Source organism: Eutrigla gurnardus (genome assembly GCF_963514095.1).
Source record: "Eutrigla gurnardus genome assembly, chromosome: 6".
In the NCBI taxonomy this organism is placed as follows: Eukaryota; Metazoa; Chordata; class Actinopteri; order Perciformes; family Triglidae; genus Eutrigla; species Eutrigla gurnardus.
This window is the reverse complement of record NC_139920.1, coordinates 943,996-958,192: the sequence shown is the minus strand read 5'-3', so window position 1 is coordinate 958,192 and position 14,197 is coordinate 943,996. Positions and strand designations below refer to the sequence as shown.

Sequence of the window (14,197 nt, the reverse complement as noted above, 5' to 3'; positions counted from 1 at the left end):
CTTCACAAATTCAACAAAGCCATCCCACGTCCCATGGAAGTTCTGAAGAGCACCATTAACAGTATACCTGATCTTTTCTAATTTGAGATGACACATGATACTCCTGATGAGATGTGTGTGGGTGGGTGGGGCAGAATTTTTCCAATTTAGCAAAATCAACCGCCGCGCTAGTAAGGAGGAGAACGCCAAAGCCTTGCGCTGACAGGAGGTCAAGGATATGTTTCCTGAGGTTACCCCAAAAATGGCCACAAAGGGACAAGGAGTAACCGTTTTATTAAATATTTTAGAAAATAAATCAAAGAAAGAGGACCAGAATCAATCTAGTTCAGGGCAACCCCAAAACATATGGTATAAAGTCGCAGGAAAAAATGTTGCATCTGTCACACAGGGGGTCAATGTCTGGATACATTTTTGACAGGGCAGTCTTACAATAGTGTAAGCGGTGCAATACCTTGAACTGGATAAGACTGTGACGTGCACATATGGATGAAGAGTGTACACGATCCAAGGCTGCATCCCAAATGTAATCCGAGATGTCAAAGCCAAGCTCCTCCTCCCAGTGCTGTTTTATAATAGTTAAAGAGGGCATGTTAACTGAGATTATGTATTCATAAACTTTGCCCAGCCTCCCCCTTTGAGAGTGTAAAAGCATTTTAATAATATGATCCAGATGAGTTTTAGGTGGGAGAGAGGGAAAATCTGGGAACTTCTTCCTAATAAAGTCCCTCACCTGCAAATACTGAAAAAAAGGAGACAGTGGGAGAGCAAATTTTTCTTTAAATTGTGTGAAACTGGTGAAGACACCATCTATGTACAAGTGCTCCAGTTTTTGGATGCCCTTATCATGCCAGATTTTAAAAGCAGAGGAATGGCTAGAAGGGGGGAATAAGGGGTTGTAAGAGAGCGGGGAGAAAAGAGAGATGCTCTGCAGGCCAAAGGAAAGTTTAAATTGTTTCAGAATTCTCAAAGAATGCCACACAACAACATTATGTTTGGGGATTGAAACGGGAAGTGGAAGCGATGCCCCTAAGAGAGCAGAGAGGGAGTACGAATGACAAAGGGAGGCCTCAATATTAACCCATTTGCACTGTCAGAAGATAAAAGCCAGAAAGACATGTTGGATAAGTTTGACGCCCAGTAGTATAGTTGAAAATTAGGGGCAGAAAGGCCCCCAAGCCGCTTGGGTCTCTCAAGGAACTCTTTACGTATGCGTGCATGTTTACCCGCCCAGATAAAGTCAGAAATTAGTCATTGTAAAGTTTTATAGAATGAACGAGTAATAAAAATGGGAAGACATTGAAAAAAAATAAAGACATTTAGGGAGAATGTTCATCTTCACTGAATTAAGTTTGCAAATTAAAGAGAGAGGAAGGGCTGCCCAACGTGCAAAGTCAGCTCTACAGCGCTCAAGAAGAGGAGCAAAATTAGCCTGAAATAGTTTTGAGTATGTCCAAGTGATAGTCACACCAAGATATTTAAATAAGTCCTTTACAATCTTAAATGGTATATCAATTTGCTGAGGGGGGGAGGGTGTTATGGGGAAATATTCGCTCTTATTCAGATTGAGTTTATACACTGAGATGGCCCCGAAGGTACTGAGCAGAGATAAGACGTGAGGGAGAGGGGTATCAGGGTTAGAGAGAAAAAGAAGGAGGTCATCCGCATAAAGGGAAACCTTATGCGTCTGACCGCCCCGAATGATTCCCTCTATCCTATCATCTTGTCTCAAAGCTATGGCAAGAGGCTCAATAGCAATGGAAAACAGGAGGGGACTTAAGGGACACCCCTGTCTTGTGCCTCTACCTAGATGGAAATGGTCAGACACATGATAATTAGTAAGTACAGAAGCCATGGGTGATGCATATAAAAGCCTGATCCACGAAATGAAATTTTGACCGAAACCGAACTTCTCTAAAGCAAAGAAAAGGCAATCCCATTCGACGCGATCAAAAGCCTTTTCCGCATCTAGCGAAATTACAGCCTCAGCACCCGAGTGTTGAGAAGGAGTATGCAAGATATTGAGCAGACGTCGTATATTACAGAATGACTGTCTACCACGGATAAAACCAGTTTGATCATTAGAAATGACAGAGGGAAGAATCTTCTCCAAACGGAGACCTAGGACTTTAGCTAGAATCTTAAAATCCTGATTAAGGAGGCTTATAGGTCGAAAAGAAGAGCAGCACTGGGGATCCTTGTGCTTTTTCAAGAGGAGCAAAATGGTGGCGTGAAATAAAGTCGGAGGAAGAGTTTTTGTTTGAAAGGATTCGGTATACATCGCATGCAAGAGGGGTACAAATTTGTCTGAAAACATTTTCTAAAAGTCGGCTGGAAAGTCGTCCGGCCCTGCAGCCTTCCCGCTTTGCAAAGAAGCAATAGACTTTTTTATAAATTTGGGGGTGATTGTTTCTTCAAGGAACAAAACATCCTCAGGGCTTACTTTGGGAATATTCAAATTATTAAAAAATCAACAAACTGGTCTGGGTTAAGCTGAGATTCAGAAGCATAAAGATTTGAGTAAAATTTTTTGAACTCATCGTTGATGAGCTTGTGATCAGAAGTGATAGAGCCGGAGACATTTTTATAGAAGGAATTGTGCGAGAGGCAGCTTTTTGACAAAGCTGATGGGCTAGAAGTCTAGTGGGTCTATCCCCGTCTTCATACAATTTATGGCGGGACTTAAGTAGCGACTCCTCTGCGCGCTGAGTTGTTAAGTGGTCAAACTCTGTTTGTAAAGCGATCCTATCTTTAAGGAGTTCGGGAGTAGGGTTTACTGCATATTGTTGATCTAGACGGAGAATGGAGGAAGTGAGGTCAGAGATTCTACTTTTGCGAAGCTTATTTACATGGGATGTATAAGAAATGATTTGCCCCTGCAGAAAAGCCTTCAAAGCTTGTAGATTGTACCCAGCAAAGTAAAAAAGCATCAATAAAAAAATGATCAATCCGTGAGAATGAATTATGTACAGAAGAAAAGAAAAAGTAGGATCTGGAGTTAGGGAATTTGAAACGCCAAGGGTCCACATAATTATAGGTCTCCAGGAATGATTTAACTACCTTAGATGATTTAGAGGCCAGATATGGTTTATTGGAGGAACGATCACGGACAGGGTCTAGAACTAAATTAAAATCGCCACCAAGTATTAGATGGTGTGTGTCCAAATTTGGCATCAAACTAAAGAGGTTATTAAAAAAGTTTGCATCATCCCAGTTAGGGGCATAGATGTTAACCAGTGCAAGGGCTGTATTATACAGGGTGCCAAAGACCATCACATAGCGACCATTAGGGTCCGAAATGACGCTGAATACAGAAAAAGGAACATCTTTATGGATGAGGATTGCAGTACCTCTGCTTTTAGAATGAAAGTTAGAGTGGAACATCTGCCCCGCCCACCCTTCCTGATCCTAAAGTGGTCTAATGTACGAAGATGTGTCTCTTGCAAAAAGGCAATTATTCAGACCGTTCACATTCCAGCTGACCAGATTCGTATGCAATTTCCTAGAGAGAGTGCTCATCGGTGTGATTACCTTTCACCAAGGTGAGGAACAGTGGTAACTGGACCTGTGGGGCAGGATGGGGTGGGGAGGAGGAGGGATGGATGGACAGAGACGCAACAACAAGAAACACATCAAAAGAAAAAGGATGGATGGACAGAGACGCAACAACAAGAAACACATCAAAAGAAAAAGTGAAAGAAATAGGTATAAGGAGAACCAAACACAAAAAAATTACTAAACTGACGTGAATGCACTTCACCCCTCCAAATGAGGTGAAGGCAACCTACCCTACAACACTTTGTAACTGTATGTATACATACTGCGATACCTATTTAGCAGCATCCCGACTAAATAGAAAACAAACAGGAGAATAGCAAACTTTTATATGACTAATGTTTTAGAAAATGAGCTAGATCTTTAAACCAGAGACAAATAACAAATCAAGGTAATTGAAGACCAAAATCAGAGCTCAAAAGTAAATGTATAGAGGTGAGAGAAAACAAACAAAGAACAATAATAATAATAATAATAATGATGATAATAATAATAATAACAATTTAAGTGGCAGAGAAAAAAAGGAAAAACACAATAAAAATATCAATAACAATTTAACAGCTAACACACATTGGTTCGTTTTTGAAAACTGTAACACAAGTCAAGTCATTGAGGGGGAATAACCCATCGACAGCTAGTCGTGCACACTGACTGCGGTGGGAGTCCGACAGGAAATGTATATATATAGGCTACATTTTAAGCATACACAACCAGTCATGTAATGCGTGAATTTCAATTGCTTTTATTAGAGTGATACAGTAATTTAAGACGAGCAAACGTTCACCTTTGGTAGTTGTTTTGCTAATCAGATTTCCACGGCCACCCGTATGACGTCTCTCTCGTTCCGCAAAGGTGTTATCTAAACGCAGACAAACAAAGTTCTATCTAAACGCTCCAGTTCACGGCATGTTTTAACTTGCCTTTCCACCATTACGGCGGAATCGTCTGTCTAAAGGGGCTCAATGCACACAAAATGTGTTAGAGACACATTACGCATTACATCTCTGCTAATGGAGAGAAGTCAGAATTAGGCTGGTATGGTCCTTAAAATTGTAAGTGTCCCAACTGTGGGACAAATAAAGGATCATATGTATTATTCTAAATGAGGACAGCCAGGACACAAATATTATTGAATTTCCAAGGTTGTATTTGACAAAAAAAGGAATATAGGCTTCCAAAGGAATATGGCTGTATATGATCAATTAAATTATTAATTGTTGGAGTTATGGAGGAGAGGTTGGATCTATTTCACTCCTTTTTGGAGATGCAATATTTGTTTATGTTGATTATAAATCGTGTTTAGAAGTTTCCTGTCAAATCCATAGATAGATATAGATAATAGAATTTAAATTAAATCACAGCGATTGGGTTCCACGTTTGAGTCCTGATTCGGTTCGGGGTTTCTTCTTCTGTGTGGAGTTTGCATGTTCTCCCCGTGTAAGCGTGGGTTCTCTGTGGGTTCTCCAGCTTCCAGCTTCCTCCCACAGTCCAAAGACATGCAGGATGGAGATACATTCATTGATTCCTCTAAAATTGTGAATGTGTGAATGTGAGTGGTTGTCTGTCTCTACATGATAGACTGGTGACCTGTCCAGGGTGTACCCTGCCTTTGCCCAATGTTAGCTGGGCGACTCTTACCAGGATACGCGGTTGACGATGGATGGATGCAATCACTGTCCACTCACATTTTTAAACACAATTCCAATTAGTATATGAATGTAAATGTTGAATATGCATGATCGGCATATCGCCTTTTTTCACGAATGGCCGATATGTGTGTTACTAAAAATGTAAATGTTGCTGTCACAAGGAATTGTGGGGTGGCTTTTTGTCCTTTTTGTAAAAGTCAGGGCTGTGTTCGAATAGTCTACAAGTGTCAGCCATGGTGAATTCTCTAAATGCAAAGGAAAGAAGCTCCAATGCTTCCTTTTCAGTTAAACAAGCAATATAGGCCTATAATAAATAATTAAAAGGTAAACATGGAACTGAACCGTTAAATTCGCATTATTACACAGTGTTGGTGCGTTGGTTTACTGGCAGCAGAGTTGATTGTAACAGCAGCAGGAAGGAGGAGCTGCTGGTCCTGAAGCCAGTCAGTGAATGAGCTGTTTGTAGAACTAACAACGGAGAAGTGGACGATGTAGTCCACTTTTTGCAGTCCATTATTATAGTTTCTCCAACGCAGACCCACGTCAACCTCTGGTTTCGATCATCAGCGGGCACATTATAATAACGTAGTTTAGTGAAAGTGCAGTCGGATCCTCTGAGCACCGCGGCCGTCTTTTCCTAAATCCTGATCAGTTTCCCTTGTCATATTTCCTTCACCTTGGTGACCTTTTGCCACCGAGGTCAAGGAAAAGGCGTTAGGATCTACACAATCTACACTTAACAAAAATATAAACGCAACACTCTTGTTTTTGCATGAGCTGAAATAAAACATTTAAGACTTTTTTGAGGTACAGATAATCCATCCACCTTCATGGTGTGGCATATCAAGATACTGATTAGACAGCATGATTAGTGCACAGGTGTGCCTTAGACTGGTCACAATAAAAGGCCACTCTAAAATATACATTTTGTCTTTAGAAAACGAGGCGATATCTGGTGTGAGCACCATTTGCCTTACGCAGTGCAACAAATCTCTTTTGATTTGAGTTAATCAGATTGTTGGTTGTAGCCTGTGGAATGTTCGTCCACTCCTCTTCAATGGCTGTGTGAAGCTGCTGGACATTAGCAGTAAGTGGAATATACTGTCATATATGCAGATCCAGAGCATCCCAACATGCTCAATGGGTGACATGCATGGTAAGTATGCAGGCCATGCAAGAACTGGGATGTTTTCATTTGTTTGCAGGAATGGCACAACAATGGGCTTCAGGATCTTGTCAGTGGCGTGGCGTGGGGAAAATTTCCGAGGAAGCCAAGTGAGACACAACCTCTAAGCTGTGTATGTTTTACGGGGTGGGAGCAGAAAAACGGATGTTGCAGTTTATATGTTGCTATTTCCCGTGGTCGTCGGATGAACTATTAGAGCGCCCAGCATCATTTTACCAGGACTTACGCACGCTGAGCACCGACTCAATACTCAACTTAATCCGGAGTTGCTGTTGTAGAGGCAGTTTAGTAAAATTATTTTTTACTAAATATTCCAAATCTCCACCCTCCATAATCGCGCTTAAAAAATTAGCTAGCTTTTCAAGAGATGAACACAAAGTCACGAATCTTCCATTATTTCATTCATTGACGTTGACGATAACATACTGTGATTTGATTGGCCTGATGCCAACGAGTTCGCGGCTTCCCTTTACACTGTCCTGACCAATCACAGGGGTGCAGTGTCGTGACAATAGCCTCACCTGATTGGTCAATCATTATTTATTTTTTTCACCAAGGGAGGCCAGCGCAACTTGGCCTCCTCACAGACAACAGAGTGCAATAGCATGTTTTCAACGCTCATTCATCCCGTAACATTTAGAGGGGCGCTGTTTTACACATCATGAAACGCTCAATAATTAATGAAGACGAGGAGGAGACGACAGACACATCATAGAGGGATTACGTAAACTGTTAAAACAGTGATTTTATTAAATGATGTTATATTCTGAAAAAAACTGAGGAAGCCTGGCTTCCCTTGGTCTCTGCAAGAAAATGCCACTGATGGTATCTCAAACCACTCACCCACATTACGCCATACTGTCTGCAATCAGGCTGGTACAGTGAAAACCGGGATTCCTCCTTGAAGAGACCACTTCTCTTTCCTGAGATGGTTTGACAGTTTGTGCAGAAATTATTTGGTTATGCAAACCAATTTTTGCATCAGCTGTTCGAGTGGCTGGTCTCAGGCGAACTTGCAGGTGAAGGTGCTGGAAACGAAGATCTAGCGTGGTTATACATAGTCTACGGTTGAGAGTCCAGTTGGATGTACTGCCAAATTCTCTGAAACGACTTTTGAGACGGCTTATGGTCGAGAAATGAACATCCAATTCACAGGCAACATTGTTAGAGTGTGTGACGGGGTTACAGCTGTGAATGTAGCAGTTAGCCCCGATATTAGCAACAGAGAGTGTGTGTCGGCATAACAGCTGTGAATGTTAGGGTCACCTTAGCCCCCTCTTTGTATGGGCTGATGCATGGGATGACAGGTGATCTGTTTATTTGCTGTTTATCTGTCATAATTTATGTAAAGCTGATACATTGTGTCTATCAGAAATCTGATGTTTATAGGACGGATTATGGACCTTCGATAATGGATTTTTTATTGTTATTGTCATTATTATTTATTGCTCCCATAAAGTGATACATAGGGGAAAGTGACGTCCCTCAGGGGAGAAAAACAAGGTGAGCGTGGACGTACAGTTCAGTGGTTTGATTTCCATGGGATCCAGGAGGAGACTTTTTGTTCAGTTTAATTCTGACTTTTACTGGGTTTGCCTCTGTGCTACTAGGTTAGCCCTTGTGCTACTGGATTTGCTCAATGAGGCTCCCACTCATTCTTTGGCTTAGTGAGTGTGTGCTCATAAACAAGTTAACTTCACTCTCTGTTCATTTGTCTGTGTTTTCTTCCATTTTAGTGTTTTGTATTATCCGTTGTATACACAGCTAACTGGTTTACAAAAATGGCAGTTGCCAGCATGGCAGAGGCTTGTATGTTCTAAGAAGTACGATTATTCCTTGTTCTTGTGGTGTGGACACATACTTAAGCATTTTAACCTCCAAAATGTATTGGTCCAGTTGCAAGCCCGTTAGGTGACGCGTCTTACCTGTCTGCCTCCTCTCTGTTGCCCTGTTTTTCAGAAAGCTCCTGATCGAGGGAGGAGGAGGTGCTTCCCTCACGGCTGACCCCACTGTTACGTCCCGGGCTGTTCTCAGCTGACACTCTCCCACCTCCACCTGTAGGACGGGGGTTGGTGGCATCAGTGTGCTGCTTCAGAGTTTGCAACTTGGCCAGGGGGATAATGTCGCAGCCCTGGGGCCGGTGCCACACTGTGCGCTGGGTGGAGGCGTTGTAGTAGTAGAAGCGTGAGGTGTTGGGATCAAACAGCTCCCACCACTGGTTGTCACCAGTCCGCTTGATGCAAACACCCTGTGGCGGGTCCCATACGCACTCGCCTGTCAGCAGGTTGGCATACATACGCTCTCGCGTGCGTGGCTCAATGATCTCCACCCACTCCAACCTGCAAGGGGAGAATTCAGAATTAGACTTTTAGCAAACTGCCGAGGGTTGTTGGAATGAACTTTGGGAATCGAATATAATTTGAATGGTAAAAAAAATCTGTACTATTCGAATGCTGAAATTAGTATTAGATTTTGTTTTTTTTAGAAAGGTTTTCTAACGTGAGGAAATCTCCCCCTCCTCGCCTTGGCCTACCCGCATAAATGGATGCTTTTGACACATGAAGTCTGATGAAAAATAAAGTTTTCTGAATCACAATCTCACTATCAGAAATAGCTGACAGCGGCGCACATGCAGAGGTAACTGCCTGGCAGCACTCGGTGAAATGATAACAAAGATATCGACGGACCTCTAGATGACGATGACGTCATGACAAATATTCATGCTGCTTACTGGGACCAACAGCAGGATGTACGTGAGAAAGTGAAAGTAGAGCCGATGGTGAGATGAGGGGGGTGTAGCCATGGCAACGGGGACACAGCGTCCCCAGGAGAACGGCAATGTCGTTTTTTTACTGTCACGCCGGTGAGGTAATGTCTCGTCTTGGGTTTTGTCTTATTTCCTGTTTTATTTTGAAAATAACTCCCCTCTCGTTTCAGGTCACTTGCCCTTCCTCATGTGTTTCCTGGTCTGATGTCATCCCTGATCCCTGATTGTTGTCACCTGTTGCCCATTATCCCTCTGTGTATTTAAGTCTGCGTCTCCCCTTGTCTTGTGCCAGTTCGTCCTACGTCTCTCGTCTTGTCATGAGCCTACCCCGATTCACAGCCATCAAGAAATCCCAGTTAAGTTGTTTTTTTGTTTATGTTTGTAGTCATGTTTTCCTCCTTGTGGAGTGATCTTTTGTTTGTAGTTTAAGTTTTTAGAGTTAGTCTATTTTTCCTTGATCTTTTGTTTTGTACGTTTGCCACCTTTTGAGTTTTTTGGAATAAAGACCATTTACACTACCTCTGCATCTGAGTCCTCCCTCCTTGCCCGAAACCTGACATTTACTTTCTTAATTATTACTTATCAAGAAAGCTGTCAGCTGTTAGTAATTCAACATATTTATTGGTAATGTTTTTGGTACGCCCTCTAGTGGACAGGACGTAAAACAACCACATTGCCGATAATGGCATTGGCAACGTATAAGCCTGTGTAGTGTAGTTAATATTAATAATAGGCTTAATTTAAATAAGCATTAAATATTGTAATATAATTTGAATATTGAAAACAATATGGAATGAAATTTGAATAGTATTATAGAGGAAAATTGACAGCTCTAGCCTGCAGCCAGTGTCTGAACAACCTTAGTTAAGCCCTAATAGACAGCAGTGAAGCATTGCAAACTTCATCAACACCTTGGATACGATGTTTATGGAAATAACTGGGCTGTTTACTGTGATAACTGTCTTGATTAGCTTAGCATTTTTTACTAGCATTAGCCAACACTCAGCCACTGGCTGCACTTGAAACTCCTCACCAACAATATATATGTCACCAGAACACTGTGTGAGATTTATGAGTCTGACACCCTAGTATGAAACCAGTATTAGTGAATTGCAGACTATTAACAGGGAAATCACAGTATAATGTACAGCGGTGCTAATGTAGATGATCATCATGCCAATCAAAATGTCATCAACAGTGTTGCCTTGGTTATTGACTGACAGGATGCAAGTTGTAGAGACGAGTTGAGCCGAGAAAGAGTTTGGTTTACAGGCATCAGTACTACAGAAACAACAAACACCATCAATAAATAAATCCATCTTTACTCCAACTGTATGGGCTCATTCTGTATCTTTTACTTTACATCAACTACTGACTAATATATGAACTACCATATAATGTGTCATCTGCTTCATTATAAGATCTTACAAACCAAACGGTAAGATATGAGGACAAGGTTTTCATCTTGTAAGTGCATTTGTAACATTTTACTCAAATGTAGCACATTGACAACACACGTTCCAGCCATATACTAGGTTTCACCTCGTCTTGTTTTAACATTAGTTAATTTTTTCAGGAAAGCCCTGTTCACACTCACAAGGTTCCACATATTCTCACTAGACAACCACAGTCTATTTAGCTGTTCACTGAGTAGCAATTGAGAGCATTGCTCAAAGGCACTTCAGCTGTGGTACTGAAGGAGGGGCAAGTGCTCTTTCACATTTTCCACACATATTTATCCTGTCAATCAAACTGATGACCTTTTCAAAGACAACCGTAAAGACATCCATGGTATTTCTAACTTTATACATCCATTCTCGTTTACCTGTTTATTGATAATCCTATAAAGGGTCACAGGAAGGGCTGCAGCTGATGCCAGCTGACAGGTTGCAAATCTCTCACAAGGCTGACACATCGAGACACGACCATTCACGCTCACATTCACACCTATGGGTTATTTAGAGAATCAATTAACCTGCATGTTTTTGGACTGTGGGAGGAAGCTGGATTACACATGGTAACACAGGGAGAACTTGCAAACACAACACAAAAGGAACCCAAACCCAGGTCCGACCGGCGCCGGCCAGGGCGGACCGACCGGTGGCAGCCAGTGGATTCTGGACAGAGCGTCATTGTTATTCTAAAAGGACCGGTCCAGTTCCGTTCACACACCGAGTCTGAAGTGAGGTCCCACCAATGATCTGAAATAGGACTGTAGCCTCAGTGGGTCCCGCCCCCTTTAGGCATGTTGAAACCCCCTCTAACCAAAGCTGATTTCTTTGGGTTAATGCATTCATTTTTGTTGATGCATTAAAGGGGCCCTATAATGAAAAATTTACTTTTCCATGGTTTTCAAACCTAAAATTGGTCCCTGGGGTGTCAATAGGTCCCCACAGTATCAGAAAAAAAGACCATCTCCCTTTTTTACTCTCTCAATTTGAAAGAAATCCTCCCGATAAAGAAACAGTTTGCAGAATGTCCACGAAATGACGTCAGCAGCAACATGAGCCGGTGACCGCAAGATTGCCGGTTCGATACCAGGCTCGGTTTGATACCAGGCTCCTCCAATTCTAACCCTAACCTTAACTTTTACCCTAACCCTAACCAACAAACCAAAGATCGTATACATTCACTGAAGGATTAATATGAGAGCAAAATGCATATTTTTCGCTAGGAATGTCATCAAAACGTACTTTAATGCCGAAACAGCTTTAAAATGCTGCATTATGCTGCATTATCCATTATGAATGAAAGGAATGGAAGCCATTTTTCACTGCAGGAATCGCGCATGCGCACTGGCGTCATTTTGATATTCGTAGGATAAAACACGGAAAAATTTTACATAACTTTTCGTACGTTTCCATACGAAAATTCATGAGAATACGTTGCAGTGTGATGTACAGACAAACCAGCGAACCAAAATGCCCAAATCAACGGAAATCGAGTTGGCAGTCCTTGGCTGCAGCAAGCCCAGGGCTGTACGTTAACTTTTTCAGCACATAGCACTAGTGCTACAGAGGCTGACAGTTTTTTAGCACAGGACCAGAGAGTTGTAGCACACCCTAAAAATGCAGAAGAAGCATCTTTATTACACTTTAACTCATTTTTACATAACAGGCGTTCAAACACTGCCAGTCTAAAGACTGTCTGCTGGCCACTGCTTTGTAAATGGCCTCCTGGCCCTCTGGGAAGTGGCCAGCCATTTTTACGCAACCTTGGGTCAAAGTCATGGACGTCGGAACTATTTTCTGAGAGGGGGGGCAGAATTTTTGTTGGGAGGGTCATGGGAGAGACGCACACAATGATTAACTGGATAAACGGTCCGCGTATGTTGCGGCCATCCGACTTTCACTTTGAAGTCAACAATCGCAAAACGGATAACGAGTCGTTTCTCGTTTTTCGCTTCAAAATAAAAGAACGAAAAACGGAAAAATGACTTGTATCCCGTTATTCGTTTTAAAAACGGAAAACGAGAAATGGAAAACGACTCGTTAACTGATATTAGATACTGTGTTTATGAATGGGATTTGGGGATGAAATAACAGTGCCATTTTTCATTCCAGATTTTGCCGTACGTCTTTTTTACCCGGAAGGCGCTGTGTTATGCCGCGAAATTACCTGAAAGCCTACTTTGAGTCATTTAGAGGGAGCTGTAAAACACTGTTCATAAACGCTCTGACAGCGTCTGACACTCGCCTTTTGAAGTAAACCTACTGTTTTAAACACGCACCAAAAGCGTTATGACACGGACATTAAAGCGGAGCCTCTGCCTCTGCCTTTTCGCCGCCGCCACTCAGCTGTTGATCCCGGGAGCCGCTCCATGAGTCGGTGTCCAGCTCATGGAGCCTGCTAACAACAGCGATTAATTAACATAGTGTAGAGTTATGATTAGCGTAATGCGTAAGTCTCTCCTGCTTCCTAGTGTTGCGCAGCCAGGTTTTCAATCTGTGCAAGGCTGAGAAAGAGCGTTAGATGCCGCGGGGAGGCTGATGGGGGGCGGATGGGACCGCACCCCTAGTTCCGACGTCTATGGTCGTAGTACCATCGTTCTACACAGAAAGATTTTTTTTTTATGGCTAAATCTGCCCATAGCACCCCATGCTACAGGGCAGATTAATTCTTAGCACAGACATTTTTTAGTGTAGCACGTGCGATATGTATATGTCGCACTGTACAGCCCTGAAGCCACACAATTGCTGATATTTACTCGCATCGTCTGAGCATTTACGATGGAAATGTGCGGACACGCGTCCGTAAATGTGTGTTTTTACTACGCACTTCACCGACAGGAGCTTTGACAACATGGGTCGGTACAGCTCAGGATATGCCTCTAACCTAAGGCTAAAGTTTGGATCAGTACCGACAGTCTGAGAGCCAACCACAGACACTGAAGCGGTAAGTTTCTAAATATTATGTTATATGCCGTGTTACAGTTTACCGTTGCTTTCTTAGCATTGGCGTGTTGCGCTAAAGTTAGCATTGGCGTGTTGCGTTAAAAGCTTCCATTGTATTGATATTGAGGACCGTTAACGATATGTCGTACTGGGGCTTTTCCAACGTGAAACACCTCAAACCTGTAAAATAACGCCTAGAGATCAGTTTGCTTGGAAACGTTTTGTAGCTTGAATGCGGCAGCAAGAGCAGCTGATCAGTGTTTGTTTATACATGGAGACGCAAAGACGACATCAAAAGACAAAAAAAAATCTTTTTGCACCGTTATCCGATTTTACGAGCTATTGGCGCATCACAACATCAGTTATAGTAAAATAGTAACTTGTTCCACATTTCAGATGTAGTTGTAAACTCTAACTGTCTGTCTGTCTGTCTGACTGTCTGTCTTCTTACAGAGCAGCAGCTCACATCAGCAGCTCACATCAGCGTCCCACACCGACCCACCACAGCAGCTACTGTTGGCACTCACCTGTCTAGGAGGACTCTTCAGGCTACTTACCCAAGTAAAGGTGTGTAGCCTGACATGTAGCCTACTTTAGATCAGGTTTAACAGCAACTACTAGTAGTCGTGCAGATGAGTATTTCTATTAT

General features: G+C 42.3%; 1 protein-coding gene across 1 annotated transcript in view; it reads right to left on the bottom strand.

The window, feature by feature from the left end:
• Positions 1-14,197, bottom strand: part of arhgap39 (Rho GTPase activating protein 39) — a 154,847-nt gene that overhangs the window by 42,761 nt on the left and 97,889 nt on the right. The window contains exon 2 of the mRNA XM_084011551.1: positions 8,313-8,726. Within this exon, the coding sequence (XP_083867677.1) occupies positions 8,313-8,726 (414 nt within the window). The remainder of the gene's footprint in view (positions 1-8,312; positions 8,727-14,197) is intronic.